The 19560-nt window shown below is 40.4% G+C and overlaps 1 protein-coding gene across 6 annotated transcripts in view; it reads left to right on the forward strand.

Moving 5' to 3' along the window:
• CLCN5 (chloride voltage-gated channel 5) overlaps positions 1-19560 on the forward strand; it is a 172727-nt gene that overhangs the window by 135236 nt on the left and 17931 nt on the right. For 4 of the 6 annotated variants that reach the window (XR_008290106.1, XM_027054170.2, XM_053202319.1 and 1 more), the window contains 3 exons: positions 10102-10253; positions 12602-12701; positions 16278-16465. Coding sequence is in view for 5 of the 6 variants with exons in the window: in XM_027054170.2 (XP_026909971.1) it covers positions 10102-10253; positions 12602-12701; positions 16278-16465 (440 nt within the window). In the remaining variant the exon portion in view is untranslated. The other 2 variants (XM_027054171.2, XM_027054172.2) reach the window with 2 other exon arrangements.

The raw sequence follows: 19560 nt of genomic DNA on the forward strand, positions 1-19560 counted from the left end.
GGCTGTTTAAAGTGTAACTGTTTGTGCCAGAGAGTTAAAATTTTGTAGTGTCCTTGTTTTGGTGTCACCTCCTGGTATCTTGTGGCTGTGACTTTCACAAGGTTTAGTCCAGTGGTACAGTTTTTGTTTTCCCTGCCCCATACTTCTGTTCAGACCACAGCATTCACCATCCATTTCCTGGAAGCCCAGGCCCTTGTTGACTGTTCTTTTTTGTTTCCTTTGGGTGAGAAGAGAAGGCTGGCCTGGTGGTATCTGCTGGAGTGAAAAGAATGCCCTTCCCCCAGCAGGGATGAGGCTCAGGCAAAGTATTTCCCCCTGGAGCATAGTCCTTTGGTGTAGAGAAAGCTCTGGGGTATTTCACAATGATTACTCTTCCCCTCCCCTTGTCAGAGCCAGGAAGGGATATTTCTCTTATCTTCCCTATGAGAACTTGGTTGGGTTCCCGGAGGTAGAGCCCACAGAAGGGTAAGCCTCAGAGGTGTCTCATGCTCATGCAAGTCTACACACTCAGCCTTTCAGCCATTCCTCAAAGTTGCCATTCAAGTGTCCCTGCCAGTTTATGTTCCCATTGGTTTCTACTTCAGGTAAGCAGATCTCTTTGTGTCTTTTTGGAGAAACCTGTCTCTTCAGACTTGGGTGTTTTGGTGGCAGTTTCCCCTACAACCTTAGTTCTCAGAAGGGGCCATGACTTTGCAGTTTGTCCATTTTTTTCTTGTTTTAAGGATGGGAGTGGCAGATCCTAAGCTTTTTACTTGCCAGAGCTGAATCTGGAAGCTCCCCCCCCCCACCCTTTTTCTCAATTAGTGAAACCACTTTGGTCCCCTCTTGAAGGGAAAAAAATTTCAGAGACCCTTTGGCAGTACTATAATCCAGAGTGGATTATTTTTAACCTTACTTTGTTCTGACTTATAACATGGGGTAAAAGGGTTGCTGTAATGTCTTAGGAGTGTTTTGTGGGTCTGTGGCTAGCAGGTACTCCACAGATACTGTGGCCATGTTGGTACAGCTATAGTTAGCCATATGCCAGAAGTGATGGGTCCCAGGTTGTAGTATACTTCACAGGTGAGCTGACTCTTTCTTTTCTAGGGATTGTAGTGCCATTTTATGATCCTGCCAGAAGAATGAAATCAAAATACCATTTGGAATTCCTCAAAGCTTAAGAAGTGTTCTCAAAAGTCATTCAGTACAATGTATTAGTGACAAAAAAAAATCATTGCTAAAATGATAGAGTATCAGAGTTGGAAGGGACCTTAAAAATCACACTTGCTAATCTTCCCTCATTTTACAGACAACCTGAAACCTGAAACCCACAGAGATTAAGGCAGTTGCCCAAGGTGATACAACTAGTGATTTGTGGAGTAGGGTTAGAACCTGTACCTTCTCACTGCTGGACAACAGGGCTAATGGCAAAGACTTTCTTTGCATTGTCTTTCATTTAACAACTTTGTAAGCCATCTTCCTCGCGGTGTTTTCCTCCTGGTGTTCTCCAGAAACTGTCACCTGCTTTGTTTCTAAATACTCCAGTGATCTGCCTCTCAGAATGAAAGTTTGCCCTTTGCAATGTCCGGTCTCTACTCTTCTGGCTGTGTTCTCATTCTTTTTCTTTTTAGCCATCACTATGTAACACAGAGATATACCTCACTATTGAAGATTCCAACAACACACGTGTATATAAAATGTGAAAGGCTCCCCTATACTAAGCATTCCAGAGATAACCCCTCAAACTAATTCAATGTGACCCTGTCAATGCTTTTTCTATCCAGTTAACACATAAGCACACAATTTAAAAAAATTCTACTTAATGGTTCTGTGACTTTTTTCACATAATGTGTTTGAGAGACTTTGCTATTTCAGTACACATCAGTTTACTCCTTCCCGTGAGCTATTCCCCCCTTACCAGACTCCTTCACTGTTGCCAGGTTTTCACTACTACTAACAGTGCTGCAGTGAATAACACACATACATTAGTGTGTACAGGTACCAGTGTTTCTTTGAGAGCAGTTCCTAGATTTTATATATCTAACTCATTATTTCTGTCCATGACATCACATTATTTCCATGAGTCCAAGACGAATCTCCTAATTGGTATTTCTTCTTGAAGCTTTTGACCCTGCCAAAGAATAATTGCTAATCTCTTGTCCCCAACTTCCTTTTGGAGATTAATAGGTAGAAACCAATGCAGGCTCAGTAGAGAAGAACTGGAGAACTGCTGCATATGGAACAATAATTGCAAGTTATTACACAGGATTGTGCTACCCAGCGGGTTATGCATTTTAGGGCAGCGTCTCCCTACCCATTACATTCCCCAGTCCTTTTGTCAATCCCATAAATGTGTAAATTTGAAAAGGAAGGAGTGAAGAGCGAGTAATAGAGCTGAGGGATGTTTTCTTTATATGGACAACCCCCTCAGCAACTTTGTCAAATCCAGCCCCTCTATTTCCAGTTCTACATTAATTTTAGTGGCATTCTAGTCCAGCGAGAGTCTGCAGATACCAAGCCATAATCCACATGCTATTTTTCCTAATTTTTGTTATGTCTGGTAGTTAACACCCTGGTTCCAGTGGTAAAGAAGGTGGGTTGCATTCAGAACTTCCAGATTAGAGCAGATGCTGGGAGTAGGAGGCATAAAAGGGACACCCCGAAGCAAATGTCTACAACCCAGTGGGGATAGAGCTGTATCTGTTGGGAAATGAGTCCAAAGGTGGTCTTAGAATCTAGATTCATGCTTGGCTCTTAAGTCTTTTTCCCTATCCCTTGCTGCCATGCCCCATCTTCCTGTATACTTCTCAGAATCCTCAAACTTAGTTTTGTAGATTTGCAATTTTTGCAGTCCTATTACCTGCATCTCTCACCACCCCTCATACTGTCTAGCTTTCAGCAGAGTTGAGATAGAGAGGTTCCTCTTAGTTGTCCTTCCTACTTCTTAGACAACTTTAAGTTGTCTTTCTTTCTGCAAACAGAAACCAAAGCAGTCAGTCCTTAAATGAAATGTGTGCAAAACAACACAGGCACTGACGAGTGATACTGGATGTCTGATGCAGTGCTTGGCAGTATCCTGCAGCGTCCTGATGTTTCAGCTGCTGAATCAGGGGAACATTCAGGAGCTTCTAGGGGATGGTTGGCAGGGGGAAGAGGCCTCAGGAAAAAGGAGTTATTTATCTATAGCTCTGGAAGCATTTCAGTATTTAACAACCAATATGGCTGTACAGATGTGTATCAATGGATAGTTTCCTTGAACATGTGTCCCAGAGACCAAACTAACACAGTATTTTAAAGCATAGCATGGTCCTGCGGTACTTCCCAGGGCTAAGATGGGAGAGCTGCCCCACCAACATTCGCTTTTCAGCTACTGGGTTTGAGTAAGTTTGAAAGCAAAATAGAAGCAAAATGGAGGCACAAGTTCATAGAAAGGCCCTAAAAATGTTGACTAATTATTGGGGTTTCAGCTGTAATGTAGTCTCAAACATAGAGATGAATGTAATGTGTAAGTGTTCATAACTCTCTGGGAGATCTAGAGTGGATGAACTAATACAAGAAAGGGTAGAGGGTGCAGGTATGGAAGTGAGAAAAGGCATACATTAGGCTCTTAGTACTTGCTGTTGAATGAAGGTAAATTTTAAAAAAACCGCAGGATGAATATCTGCTGATGTATGCTAGGTAGAGTGTTGAAGTTCTTGTAGATGTCCTTTCAGCCTTGCAAACATACAACATATCCCTGTAAAAACTGAAATACATTTTTTAAAAAAATTGGACTATTTTCGGGTCCTGTGATGCGTACCAACAGCCTTGCCTCATTTCTTTGAGTGTTTCTTTCTTTAGGCCACTTTCTTTAGGCACAATAAGTGCCCTCCTGCAGCTGCGCTACTACTAAAGCAGTATTTCAGGGTCTGTGCACGAGGTTTCTCTCTATCCTCTTTCCCCTTGTGTTTTTGTTAGTGTTTAACTCATTCACTTAATTGGTTACTGTTAAGCCCCCCAGGTAAATTTCTAATGGCATATTGGTTAGGGGTTGAAACAAACATTATTCTCAAATTGGAATTTCTTTTCTTGTTTTTTAAGGGGTTGCCTAGTTTTAAGCGTCATGTGAGTTTTAGAAAAAAAAAAAAAAACCAACCAACTGTACAGTAGTTTCCATAAAGGGAAATGAACTAAATGCATTCATTTATTATGCCTCCTCATACAAGCAATGTGCTTCTAAAGACCCATTGTTAAGTTTTTAGACCTAAGTGTAACCTATGGGGAGAGGTGTTTAAACATTGACTTTTTTTCTGACTGGTTTTCTGGGTATTTTCCCCAGACTCAAGCAGCGCAAATTACCCTTTGGGGGCTTTTAAAAAATTATTCAAATTGAGATCTAATTGTACTTTAACTTGAATCATTTTCCTATCAGAGTATTAAATTGTTTTATATGTAACTTAGAGCACATGATGCCTTCAAAACTTACTCAAGTTAAGTTTTATCTTTATCTTTTTTTTTTTTTTTTTGGTATGGAGGCAAAACTCTAGACTTACTTAAGTACCTCAATATGACATGTTGCATCCTTGTTCAATTTCACTCTTCCTTCCTTGGCAGAGAATTTACACACCAGAAGCTTAACTCTTAATACACTGGTTTTGAAAAGCCTTTTTGGGGACGCCTGGGTGGCTCAGTCGGTTAAGCGGCCGACTTCGGCTCAGGTCATGATCTCGCGGTCTGTGAGTTTGAGCCCCGCATCGGGCTCTGTGCTGACAGCTCAGAGCCTGGAGCCTGTTTCAGATTCTGTGTCTCCCTCTCTCTCTGACCCTTGCCTGTTCACGCTCTGTCTCTCCCTGTCTCAAAAATAAATAAATGTTAAAAAATAAATAAATAAAAATAAAAAAAAAAGAAAGAGTGCAAACAATTTAATCCCTCTCATTGATGAAACCTAAAATAGCTTTAATATCATTGTTATTATTATATGCTAAAATATTTTATTTTTCCTATTATAAAAATTATGATGGATATTTAAAAAATCCTGGCCTATGTTTGTGCCAAATGCCCATTAAGTGGTCTTTCTATACTGAAAGTTTTAAAAACCAATGACTAGAACACCGTATGTTAACTACACTGTAATTAAAATAATAAAAAAAAAACAGGGGCACCTGGGTGGCTCAGTCGGTTGAGCATCCGACTTCAGCTCAGGTCATGATCTCCCAGTTGTGGGTTCAAGCTCCATGTCGGCCTCTGTGCTGACAGCTCAGGGCCTGGAGCCTGCTTCAGATTTGGTGTTTCCCTACCTTTCTGCCCCTCTGTGGCTTGTGCTCCATCTCTCTCTCTCTCTTTCATAAATAGATAAACATTAAAAAATATTTTTTTAATAAATTAAAAACAAAACAACATTGTAGGAGCCACTGACACTTTTGAAATAAGAAGATGATCTGATCAGCTCTGTGTCCCAGAAAGATAACTCTGTTGTCACCAAATGTTAACCCTATTATTGTGTTTTTACCATAGGCTGCATTAAAAACTGGTCAGCATTTCTTTACCTTATTTTCACAGTAATATTAATTGAACCTACACCTGGCAGTCTGTATAACAAACATATGCTAGAAATTACAAATTTGGCAGAAAAGGGAATTGTAATTAAATATCATTTTAGTACAAGGACTGCATCATAGCTACCAAACCTAGTTTTCAAGGGAAATAAATTTACATGGAATAATAAAGTCACTCCCCTAGAAGCTGTGATGTAACATTTAAAAAATACATGAACTTACATCAGTTATTAGCATGGTACCAGTTCTACCATCCAGTCATTGTACATTGAGGAACTATACATTTTTTAAATACCAAAACATATAGTATCTTGAAGTGTAAAATAATCTAGTAAGATAATGTAAATCTTATCAGATAATGTAAGTGAATTCTGCAGGTGCCTTCAGAAACTATATGTAGGATTCTATTTAATAAACAATGACTTTGAGGGTCGCCTAGATGGCTTAGTCGGTTATGCGTCTGACTCGATTTCAGCTCAGGTCTCTATCTCAGAGTCTTGAGTTCAAGCCCTGCATTGGGCTCTACGCTGGACACGAAGCCTAGTTAAACAAACAAACAAACAAACAAATAAATAAATAAAGGATGACTTTGAAGGAGGCTTATGAGTTTGGGCATACAATTCTCTTTGAGTAAGATATACACACTTGTCTAAAAGTACAGCTCTATAACATAATTACACTTAAGCCACAAATAGCTTTTGATTTTTAAGCTTTGTAGTTCATTGCCACAACACCATCAGTTGCTACTTCATTTTAATTCTTCTCATTAATGCTAGTTTAGTTCATCAAGGGACTGAGATGTCATGATAATGACAGACGAGACTGAAAGCATACAGATTTCATGAAGTTCCTCACATTTTGTAAGGTTTTGTTGTAATAACATTTCAGGATGCTTTGGGCCCTAAGAATTGATGAGAATGATCACAGCATTTGAAGCCCTCCATTTAGGTCTGATTATTGGAGCACACTGACTGGATTAATGTTTAACAGCGGCTGTCCTGCAGATTCACTAAGGAAGTTGAGAGATGGTGATTTCATTCTTCTTTACTCGACCAGCCTTGTTGCACAGTTAATTAAGACCTGCTGAAGAATAGCCTTAGGAATAGGGCCTGGGAAGGGAAAGCCTTTTAAATAATGCAAATAGAAGAGTGAATTTATTTTCACAGCTGAAATAGCTGGTTTTCCCCAGTTTGGATTAGTGAGATCAGATTTGATTTTGCTGGCTGGGTAGAGAACTAATATAAAGAAACAACTCCTTTTCTGGACCATAATCTGAGTTTTAAGTTACTACGTGCTATTAAAGAGCTGAGCTTGTAGAGTACATTCACATGCAGTTCCATATTTCATAATTTTCTGTAATTATCATATATACATAGAAAGACATATAACACATGTGTACAGTTTAAAGAATGATTATAATATGAACACTCAGTTAACCACCGATCAGATAAAGAAAAATTACCAGCATTCCAGGAGCCCCACCTTCACCATGTACTCTATCCAGATGGTGACCTCTTCTCTCCTCTGGGTAGCTACTGTCTTTACTTTTGTCATTTTCTTGCTTCTCTTTGTAATGTAGCAACTTATATTTGTATCATAACACACTGTAGTTTAGGTTTGCCTGGTTTTGAACTTATATGAATAGAATTATGTTATGTGCTCTCGTGTCTGGCATCTTTCAGTGTTACACGTCTGAGATTTTCTCTGTGTTTTTGCCATCCAGTGAAATTTCTTTAAAAAGCCTTTTCTATATTTGATCCTCTCCCTTTTTTACTTAGGATCCCTCTAAATGCTTTCAGTTATTCCTCCTTTGCCTTCTTGGATTTTCTGCTAAATAAGGTCTAAAGACTCAAAGTTGTCTGGACCCCAGTTTTGTGAACATATCCGACTGACCCAGTTTGATGGCATTCGTTTAGATGAGACTACATCTTTAAGGCTTCTGTGCTCGGTTAAAAATCTTCCTTTCTCCAAGCTGGTCCAAGGGTCTGGTCACGTGACGCCACCAGTGACATCACATTCTGACCGCGGGGAACACTGGTGGTTCTTTAGGTGGCGTTTGTTCCTGTGAAAGGCAGAGAACGCAGCAAGTGCCCTTCTAAAGCAGTGCATACCGGGGCTCCTTCTGTAAAAGCTCCTCAACCTAAATGACCAAATGCTGGCTGCCAAAGTTATTTCTTCCTTGAGGCAGAAAAAAAGAAAGCTGTGATTGAAGGTAAGCAGACTTGAGCCCAGCCAAGGACTGAAGTGTGACCCCAGGGAGAAGGGGATCTGGAGAATCACAAGCAGTCTGTTGTTGGCTTCTGATCACTGCCTGCTGTTTCAGAGCTGCCTGACAATTTGCGTTTCTAACAGGAGACTATCTACAAAGGAGGAGGATGCAGTGCTCATGTTACCTAGTGATGTAATAGGATTCTTTCTTTCCTGTTAGGAAGCTGTTGCAGATCTTCACTTTGTCTTAATATCCTTAGAGCTGGGGGCCTCATTTGCTATACAGTGTAACATTATATAGCTATTGGATGCTTTTAAAAATCAGTTTCACAAAATCCTTTTTAAATTTCTCCTGAAAGGAGAGCCCTTAAACCAGAGCAAATTCATTTGGATCATTAACCTGCTTTAAAAAGTAAATTTCTGGTTGTTTGGTGTCCTGTGTTCATGTCAGCATTTGTCTGGAGAATTGAAACAGCTTGGTGGTTTTTTTTTCCTTTTTTTTTTTTGCCCCTCTCACCATACTTTATTTCCTTTCTGCCCTCATTTCCTAGCTGGCTGTTTCCGTCTAAGCTCTCAAACACACAGCATTAATCTTTATCAGTATGCCACTGTCATGATAGGAAATGCTGGGCTGGTGATTCAGCAGCCAACCATTTTACAGCCAGGTAGGCTTGAAGATATGGAAAGGACTTTGGTTAGGGGTTTTAAGATTAACTTGTTAACCTCCTCCACTCCAGCCCCACCCCCACCCTCAATATGATTTAGATTCTGCAGAGCTTTTCCTTTTAAATGTGTGTGTTGCCGATAAAAGGTACACTGAATTAGGTATTCGGAAGACTTAACGATTTGTAAATCAGGTACAACTTGGGAGTTAATTCCCACTCACCCTATGAGAGTGCTGAAGTTGTCTGTAGGAGTTTAGAGTGAAGATGGGGATGCAGATGTGGGGAAATAGGTGGCAGCTTGGGCCTACTTTGGCCTTCTCTGCAGAGGAATCCATCACCAGTCTGGGTAAAGCTTTGTCCCTGCCAAGGTTGATGCTGCAAATGTGAGCTTTGGCTGGTTGCATTAAATGATAGCATTACTCTGCATTTTTCCTCAGTGTGCATTTGCATAAATTCCTGAATACTGTTCTACTTTTTGTGTTTAATAGTGAAATACTGTTTCACCAGAGGATGGTGGAAATATTCTGAACAAGTTTGTCAAGCAGTACTGAGTAACCTTGTGTGTGTACAACTTCTGAGTTTTAATACTTCTTGCTCATCCCCACTGTTCAGCGAATAAACCTTGATTCCGCTGATATTTATTGAATCTCGGATATGTGTTAGACATGAGAAGGCAATGATGACTTGGATATGGGGCTGCCCTCAAAGAACTTCCAGTCTAGAAAGGAAGACAAAACATTTGCATAAGTAATTATAACAGAAGCACCAACAGCAAAGCAGATAAAGGACTGTGGTTGGACAAGTGGATATGTTTCTTCCATTGAAAGATCAGGGACAGACATTTCATCACCAAGCCATGCAATGGTCTTTAAATCTCTACTTGTAAGTCTTAGACTGTTCTGACATACTCAGTAAAAGTTTCTGTAAGCCCATTACATCAGGGATCAAAGTCTACCTGTTGAAGGGAAATATGTACATTCTAGCCAGCCTAACTCTTGAAGAGGCTGGCATGCTTTCTTTGGAACTCCCACTCAGGCAAAAGCTACGTCTTACAATTGAACTACTGCCTTATAAATGTAAAATGGTTTCTGATGTGCTATGTCTACAAAGATCTTTGACCCTTTTGTCTCCCTTCCGTAACAGAAACTGAATTACCTAAGGGGCTCCAAGCTCCTGCATTTTGTTTCATAAATCCTTTCCCACTAAGCTTCAACTCCTGTCAGTTCTCCCTTTGTGCTGTCACGCTCATCTGTCCCTTTCCATTCATACTGCCTTAAGACACTCATCATTTTGTGCCTAGATCACAGAAACTTTCGAATGTGGTGGATGTTCCCACCAGGTGATTATATTGCTTAATCAGCACAACCTAACTATAATCATCTGATAGTTTAAGGACTCACCTTTTGGTACTCAAAAAGGAGGTATTAAAATGTTTAGTGTCCAGGGGCACCTGGGTGGCTCAGTCGATTAAGTGTCTGACTTGATTTCAGCTCAGGTCTTGATCTCATGCTTCGTGAGATCGAGCCCTGTGTGGCAAGGGTTGGGGGTGCTGTCAGTGCAGAGCCTGCTTGGGATTCTCTCTCTCTCTCTCTCTCTCTCTCTCTCTCTCTGCCCCTCTCCTGCTTGCTTGCTCTCTCTTTCTCTCTCGAAATAAATAAACTTTCAAAAAATGTTTAGTGTCTGAGGTACTAATGTCTATTTCCTGTTCAATACAGAGGAAAAGTCATACAATGGTGGAGGAATAGGTTCTTCAAATAGGATGATGGACTTCTTGGAGGAGCCAATCCCTGGTGTGGGGACCTATGATGATTTCAATACAATTGACTGGGTGAGGGAGAAGTCTCGAGACAGGGATAGGCACCGAGAGGTAAGACAAAAGATGATCCATGTGTAAGTGTTAGAAAACAGCAGGGAAAGAAGTTGAAGATCTGTAATTCTTTATATGTATGCTCTCCTTCAGCCCTGGATGTGGCTGAATCTCAGGTTTCCATTGGCAATGGAATTATTTTCTAATTTATTTTTATTTTTAGGGTATCTTGTATATGATTTTAAGAAGAATTTATAATTAATGATGATTTATCTTCCTATAGTAAGTAGTTGAACAGGATCCTTGCAGCCCTGAAATGGGTATAAGTGCCTATAAAGAGGTGAAGACAAACTTGGTGGAGTGGACCAAAATAAGTTTCAAAGATCTTCTTCCTCTGCCTCATTTCCCTTTTATGGTTTTCCTTTGAAACAGGGTTTTTAGAACTAAGAAAAGAAAGGGGGCTTCCTTTAAAGGAATAAAAGAAAAAAAAATTCAGAGCCTTGGTGTTTACTGAAACATATGGGATAAAGTCCTTGCGATTATGGCTCTCAGACAGCCATAAAAGAAAATGTGTGCATTCAACTCAAACCCCCAAGACCAATCAGATCCAATTTAAGGATATTAATTTAATATGATAGGTAATAGGTGGCATTCATTTATGGCTAAGGCCCAGATTCTTTAGAATTTGGTGAAGTTCCCCACCTTTCTTTTTTCAGAGTACCACTAAAACTTCTTAAAGCAGTCTGCCAGGGTCATTTGCCTTTAACTTGTTGCTATGTATCATTTAAATCAGGGAATCAAAATTTCTAGCTCATGTCAGGGCCACATGGAGAGCTTATGAAAGCGGTAGGGCCTCAGCCCCAGTGATCCTGATTCAGTGGTTGATCTCCTGGTGAGACATTTCTTCAACCTTAGGTGCTATTATTTTTCCTTTTGTATTATTTCTGTTTTGAGGCCAAATTTAAAATTTGATTTTTACCTTGTCCCTTTCTCTCCTGAGTTCATGATTCCCTTCTCTCAGAGCCAGGCAAGTCTCCTGAGCAGTCAGGTTCAGATTGCTTTTTGTTCTTAAGCCATTCCCAGCTCCTTAGTGATCTTCTCATGACCACTTAAACCCAGGGGTCAGGTTGTCCCAGGTACAGGTTTTGAAAAATTCCTCTGTAATCTTTGGACTTGTGATAATCTCACGGAGTTTTCTATCCTAACTAAAGAAGGGGATCTCTACGAAACACTCTTATGTTTTTCATAAGGTTTCTGATATTTGGGAACACACACATACCTGTCCATCATATCTATTCATCACTCAGGCTTTAGAATTTTTGCTGTCTGTAATTCAGAGTTCAGTTTGTCATCAGTTGCATATTCAACATGTTATTTACATTGTGAAAGTCACCCATGATATGACAAGGGCATATTTTCCCACTATATGAAAATGGCTGCATCTGAGACACATTATGCCAACTAATGACAATTCAAAATCAATTAGAATGTGTTTATTAAGTGTTCAAAAGGGACTGTTTTCTTTGCATTAACTGCTCATCATCAGAATGGAAACACTGTCACTGAAAAATGTTACCTCATCTACTTTGAGCACTAAAAGTAGAAACTTAAAGTCTCAGGTCAAAATGAATTTTGAAACTGCTTTTAAAAGTTTCATAATAATTTGTGATTGTGATGTCACTGTAGATGAAGATGGGGCAGCTAAGTCACAATTTCAAAGATAAGAAATAGAGGTTCAGAGAAGGGGGAAGCCCAATGACAAAGCTGTCAGAATACTTGGTTTTGAAATAAATGTGGGCACTGAAGGGCTAAATTGACAAGGCTAGGGCCTAAAAGGCAAAACTTTCTGCACCTCTTGATAGTCTCAGCTATTCCCAGCAGGTTTTTGAAAATAAAGCGAAGCATCCCTGATACCATTTAATATCTGTGATCAGTGAGGGGAGCAAGTCCTGGAACTTGCCAGCCCTGAAGCACTGCCCTAGGTAGCAAGCCTCATGTTGTCCTTTCACCACTGAAATAAGTCTGTGTTTGTTGATTCTTTGCAAAACAATCCAGAAACCATCCCTAGAATATCTGATGTCTTTGGCAGAAAGAGACCACTGCAATAAGCAAAACAGATTGACGGGATACAAAATTAGCAGCTGAATGGGGGAATCCCTGACTAAGGTACTTGGAGCCATTGCTCCAGTACTGTCCATGAAGGTGGTGGGGTTCAGTAAGACGAGGCTCACTAAGCCTCCCAAGTTCTTGGTGATGTTTGTTCAGCCCGGGATTATTTGAGCAGTAACTCCAAATTGGTCTCTGTTCCTGATGAATAGATTTGTCTTTGTACCTCTTTATTGTGTGTTTTAAGGTGAAAAAGTAAGGGTGTGTGTAGAGCATACCAATTTTTTCTCATTTTTCCCTAGATTACCAATAAAAGCAAAGAGTCAACATGGGCCTTAATTCACAGTGTGAGTGATGCTTTTTCTGGCTGGTTGTTGATGCTACTTATTGGGCTCTTATCAGGTATGGTAAACTGTGTTTGTTTCCTAAACAAATCTCTTAAAATCATGGTGTGCCCCTCCCCCAATCCATGAACCAAGTTGAGTGCTGTGCTTTACTGTTTTCCTACATGAAATAAATTGCTGGTAGACCTTTAGGAAGCTTGATGTTCCCATATGTAAAGGGATACTAATACCTGTATCTCTTTCCTGTAAATGAGGTTAAACAAGGAAATGTATTTAAATGAATTTATATGCTATAAAATATTGTATCCGTTTTAAGGTGCTGTTAGCATGCCTTTCAGTGATTGTCTTGAGGAAGAGCCCTTCTGTTAGAGACAGTCACTTTTTTTATTAAAAAAAAATTTTAATGTTTATTTTTCAGACAGAGCTTGAGCAGGGGAGGGGCAGAGAGAGAGGGAGACACAGATCTGAAGCAGGGTCCAGGCTCTGAGCTGTCACCACAGAACCTGACGCAGGGCTCGAACCCACGAACTGTGAGATCATGACCTGAGCCAAAGTTGGATGATTAACCAACTGAGCCACCCAGGTGCCCCAACAATCATTAAAAAACAAAAAAACACATAGTACATGAGATTTATAAGAGAAGATACAGAAGAGAACTTCCTGAGAGACCTTTGTATCTCTTTCTTAAACATCTCTCTCATTTGGTGGTGAAGAGCAGTATGAAAGATGTGGCTCATACCCTCAGGAAGTTCACAATCTCAGTCTTTCATGCTGGCTGAGGAGTGGGATGGTCCTACCCTTTCCTGTCATCTCCGGCGACTTCCCAAGCCACTCTAAACAATATATGATCTAACTAGGAATGGTACACTTGCTATGCTCGTACAGCTTGAAAACAGGCTCCCAAGCAGGCTTCCCTTCCCACGGGAGAAGCAGAAAGCCAAGAACACGTGACAGAGATTCTGAGTTGTATCCTTGTGGCATTAAAAGGTGGGCCTAGGAAGATCTGGAATATTGAGCTGAAAGGGACGTTAAGTGGGAAACCTGGAGGTAGAGGGCATGAAATAGCCATTAGCACAGGCTCTACTTTGCAGCTACCTGAGTTTGGACCAACCCCATGGCTTGCTAGTTTTGTGACTTTTGGCAAGTTTCCTAACCCCTGGAAGCTCTAGGGGCTAATAAGAGTTCCTATAGTACATGTTTGTTCTGAGGACAGAATAGTAGATAAATGAGATCTAGCACAGGTAGCTCTCAGCACAGTGCCCACAATTGCTTTTTGGTTTTTTTTTGCCCACAGTTTTTAATAGCGCCACTGCAGCTGTTACCTAGAAAAAATTTATGAGCCATGGAGTATAAATAAATAAATGTTATATACATATATATAGATAATACATACATATACATATATACATATATGTGTATATATATCATATGATTGCTGCAATGAAGGATGGCTCGTCCATAGCCGGGTTTTCAAAGATTATCTAGGGAAGGGGTCAGCAATGTCTTTTTGTAAAGGGCAAGATGGTAAATATTTTAGGATTTGTGTGCCAAATGGTCTCTGTAGCACAAAAGCAGCCACAGACAATAGGTAAGTGAGCACGGCTGAGACCAGGCAAAACTTTATTTAGAAGCATAGAGGCAGATTTGACCCTTGGGCCATAATTTGCCAACCTGTGGTCTAGGGTGTTAAAGCTACTCCTTCTGGCTTGCACAGGAGAGAGAGAATGGTCTGGCCAGTTTTTAAAAAATTTTTAATGTTTATTTTTGAGGGAGAGAGAGACAGAGTGTGTGCAGGGGAGGGACAGAGAAAGAGGGAAACATAGAATCTGAAGCAGGCTCCAGGGTCTGAGCTGTCAGCAGAGAGCCTGATGCGGGGCTTGAACCCACGAACTGTAGATCATGACCTGAGCCAGTTGGACACTCAACCACCTGAGACACCCAGGAGCCCCTGGTCTGGCCAGTTTAGAGTTGGAAAATAATAGACCAAGTGGTGTGTAATGCTAAGTACTGCAGAGAGGCTGCAGAGAAGGAAGAGGGCTGAGAAAATGTTATATAATTTAGCAGTTGGTAGGATACCAATGATCTTGGAAAGCTATCTCATAAATATTACGAGTCAGATTTCAAGGGGAAGCAACCAGTGTAGAAGTTTTGGAGATATTTGGGGGTCATTAGAAGGAGAGAAGGGACAGAAGCTTGAAATGGTAACAAGGACAAAGGAAGGCATTTTATTCTGTAGGGTAGGGGAAACATATTAGGAAAAGGAGGAGAAATAGCAATAGAAGGGAAGATAAGATTGAGGGTACCGCATTAAGTAGAATAAAACATGCACACGTGAGACAACATGGGGAACAAGCCTAACTCTGTAACACATGTTAATTTTTGAATCTGGGCAGTAAGTGCAGTAAGAATTAGAAGAAGGAGAAGGTAGGCATGGCCAAGAGGAGGTATCAAACAGTGTGTTAGATTTGATTAGGTTATTCAAGTATGTAAATAACCTGTGTTAACACTTTTAGCACCTACCCAAACATACATATGACATGGCCTCCAGCCTGTTGGAATGTAGGTATAATATCCTCAACTTTTTAATGTATTTCTTATCACTAGGTGGCCAGTGAATATTTTTCTTTCCCTTGTACACAGAGGGCATTTTGTTTTTAAGTATTGCAGAGCAACAATAGAAGCAGTGTGCCTGAATACAGAAACAGTCTGGGAATTCAGAGGCTGTGAATTTTATGATGTCTTTGCTATTTCCCTAAAGCATGATTCTAGACCATTTAATTTCTTTATGCCAGAGTTTCTTCATCTGGACAACAGAAATGATGAGAAAGCCAGAAGTTTCTATAACTATCTTAACCCTACCAGTCTATTAACCATAGCACATAAATCCCCATTCACTATTCATCTTCTCATAATTTTCTTTGATGGATGCATAATAAGTTTTCACTACGAAAACTTCAGAATGTTCACATCCTAGGTTCAGAAGGCTTCAACGTGTCTATAGCTTCATCTAATTTTCCACGTGCATTGCAGTCTACGCTTTTACCGATTCAGTTCCCTTAGCCTAGAATGCCTTCCTGCCACTGCTCAGATTCCCTCATCCATGGAGCAAAATTGCTAACAAAGCTGAGTTCTTCTCCCCATAGTCTTCAACAGCTCCCTTCCTTCCCCCAACCATGTCAAATAAATATAATATTCTTCAATGCAGGCAATCCACATTTTCTCAGTCTTATATAATAGTGAGAATAAAATGATCTTTAATAAACTCGACTGTATTCATGGATCGGTATCCATCAACTGTAAGTCAAAGCAGAGTCTTTGCCATGTAAATCAACTAAAAGGCAAATATTCAGGCTCCTTGCTCCCACCCCACCACTTTGCCTCTCCTCAAGTTCCCCGTGTATAGAAATTCTACTGACATGGTGTTTAATGCAGACAGTGTTTTGTGTTTTGTACACTCCTGAACAGGCATGTAATGACAGGTGAAGTCTATTAGAGGTGATAGGTGGAAATCAAATAGACCATCAGAAAGAGGTTGCAAATGGAACAGAAAAGTTTATGATTACCCATTATTTTGATGCCCTTTCCCTCGTTTTCTCTGACAACTTTGGCCTTCCCTTCCCTCCCCTCAAATCAGGCTCTTTGGCTGGCTTGATAGACATTTCTGCTCATTGGATGACAGACTTAAAAGAAGGCATATGCACAGAGGGATTCTGGTTTAACCATGAACACTGTTGCTGGAACTCTGAGCACGTCACCTTCGAAGACAGAGACAAATGCCCTGAGTGGAATAGCTGGTCCCAGCTTCTCATCAGCACAGATGAGGTAACATGTTGTGAAGATCGCAGAACCACTGACTTTTATTCTTTTTTCTTAAAGTTTATTTATTTTGAAAGAGGGAGAGTTCAAGTGTGAGTGGGGGACAGCAAGAGAGAGAGGGAAAGAGAACCCCAAGCAGGCTCTGCACTGTTGTTGCAGAGCCTGACACAGAGCTCGATCCCACGAATTGTGAGATGATGATCTGAGATCAAAGAGTTGGGCACTCAACCGACTGAGCCACCCAGGCATCCCCCACTGACTTTTATTCTTACATTTGCTTCATTTCTTTTTTTTTAATTTATTAAAATTTTTTTTTAATGTTTATTTATTTTTGAGAGAGAGAGAGAGAGAGACAGAGAGAGTGTGAGCAGGGGAGGGGCAGAGAGAGACGGAGACAGAATCTGAAGCAGGCTCCAGACTCTGAGCTGTCAGCACACAGCCCGATGTGGGGCTCAAACTCAAAGACTGTGAGATTGGGGTGCCTGGGTGGCTCAGTCGGTTAAGCATCCGACTTCGGCTCAGGTCATGATATCACAGTCTGTGAGTTCAAGCCCCGTGTCGGGCTCTGTGCTGACAGCTCAGAGCCTGGAGCCTGCTTTGGATTCTGTGTCTCCCTGTCTCTCTGCCCCTCCCCTGCTCATGCTCTGTCTCTCTCTGTCTCAAAAATAAAATAAAAACATGAAAAAAAAAAAAGACCGTGAGATCATGACCTGAGCCGAAGTCGGACGCTTAACCGACTGAGCCACCCAGGTGCCCCACATTTGCTTCATTTCTTATACTGTACTCATGACAATTGTGGAATGTGCCCCCATTTTCCTTTTCATGAAAAGGGGAACCAGTGCCAGCTGCCTTTCTCTGTGGTTTAAGCGCAGCCCTATTTCCATCCATCTCTTCTGCCATGCGGAATCATTTGATGCTTACATAGTGGCTTAAAAGTTTTGCTTTTTTTTAAAACAGTCCTGGTGTTTCTTCTCAGTTGTTAGTACACAGTGTGACTCAATCTGTCTTTCTCTAATAATTCCAGTAAAAATGTCAGAGCCAGCCAACAGGTACGCTATAATTTCTAACTAAGATGGAGTGGGTTAAAAATGTATCCATTGTATAGACTCCAAAAGTAATTTTCCCCTGAGCATTGCATTAGAACATTTTTTATAAAAGGAATACATTCCGTATCAAAATAACAGAAATGCAGGAATAAAATTGCCCATAGCCTGCTTTGGAGATTAAATCAATATTTTCATTTGTCCTTGTCTCCTAGCGTATATTTTTCAGTATAAAAGTGACTTTGTTTTTCAGTTCCTTCCCTTTCTATTATTACCATTTGGGTTGTTTGTTGGATCTCTCCTACTAAAAGCAAAAACACACAAAACAGAAGAAAGCAACTCTTAATTCCCATTTCTATTCTGTCTTCCACCAACTAAGACAGGTACCATCTCAGCTCACTACTCATTTACTCTGTTGGCGAAGTAACTGAGACAAGACTAGGATATTTATTTATACATTTATTTTTTTTAATTTTTTTTAATGTTTTTATTTATTTTTGAGACAGAGACAGAACATGAGCAGGGGAGGGGCATAGAGAGAGGGAGACACAGAATCTGACGCAGGCTCCAGGCTCTGAGCTGTTAGCACAGAGCCCGATGCGGGGCTCTAACTCACAGATTGTGAGATCATGACCTGAGCTGAAGTCGGACGCCCAACCAACTGAGCCACCCAGGCGCCCCTATTTATACATTTAGAATGCATTTTTATTCCTACTTTGGTCCATAGACGATTTGAAATGGTGTGTGTGTGTGTGTGTGTGTGTGTGTGTGTGTGTGTGTACGCATACATACACACAGTCAAGGGAAAAGAAGGATAGGAAAATAATAAAATCAGAAATCAGAGTGTTTATGTACCTATATGACTGTACACATTGGCTTAGGGAAAGAGCTCAATTAAAGGGTTAAACACATGCCATATGTGTGAGAGGTTTTAGATCTATCCTTCTCAAACTGGAGTAAGGTCTGTGTGCCAGCTGGTGGGTGAAACCACAAAATAAATGCTGTGTGCCTTCTCAGAATATTTTTTTTTTGAAATTACATTTAATTACAAAGGAATGCAGAAGTCCCATGTTCATTAATATTAAACAATCTATGTTTCAGCTCTGCTCCTGAGTGTCCTACCCCCAACCCTCTCTCCTAGATTAGGAATACTTGGGTAGAAAAGTTTGAGAAGCCTTGGAATTTAGGGTGAGTGAGTGTGTGTGTGTGTGTGTGTGTGTGTGTGTGTGATTCCTTGCATTTTTTTGATCAGTGGTGAAACAAGGATATGATCCATAGACTTTATTTCACCAGTTTTATACACATAGGTGTGTGTGTGTGTGTAGTTCTCTGCAGTGTTACCACATGTGTAGGTTTTTGTTATCACCACCACAATCAAGACATAGAACTATTGTTCCATTACCACAAGGCTCCCCTGTGCTACCCTGTTATAGCCTTGCACATGTGTTTAAGTGTTCCAACTATAGCGTTCAAACTGGAGCTTGAGATTTGCTCAAATGACAGATTTCTCTGGCTGTTTTTTTTTTTTTTTTTTTTTTTTTTAACGAATGAAATCCTTGCCTGGAGAGAGTCTTCTAGATTCTGAGTTCTCCTGCCAAGAACTTGGCCTCCAGGTCTCTGCCTCTAGTCAGTTTCAGCTACTTGCCTTTCCATTCCCTCTCTCTCTCTGTTTCCCCCCTCTGGAGCCTTCTTCCTCCCTAGCTTCATTTGAAAGACCAAGAGACAGCAATTATCTATTCCTCTGAGGGACTAAACTAATGGAAAAGTTGTGTCAAAGCTATAACTCAGAAAAAAAATCTGAGCAGTTTGGCTCTCCTTCTCTAGGTCAGTGAATTATTTTAATTACGTTTTATGTTTAAATCAGAAGTCCAGTGAGTTGTGTTTCATATACTTTGAGTGAGTTTGAACTTCTAATATTTTTATCAGTAAGCATTCTCTCCTAATGTTCAAAATAGCTTTCTTTGTAAGATGTAACTGTTTGTAAGCCCTTTATGTTGGTGACTCCTTATTCGTGGTCAAAATTATATTTATTTTCTGGCCATCTTCATTATCATAGGA

Source organism: Acinonyx jubatus, chromosome X (genome assembly GCF_027475565.1).
Source record: "Acinonyx jubatus isolate Ajub_Pintada_27869175 chromosome X, VMU_Ajub_asm_v1.0, whole genome shotgun sequence".
Classification (NCBI taxonomy): domain Eukaryota; kingdom Metazoa; phylum Chordata; class Mammalia; order Carnivora; family Felidae; genus Acinonyx; species Acinonyx jubatus.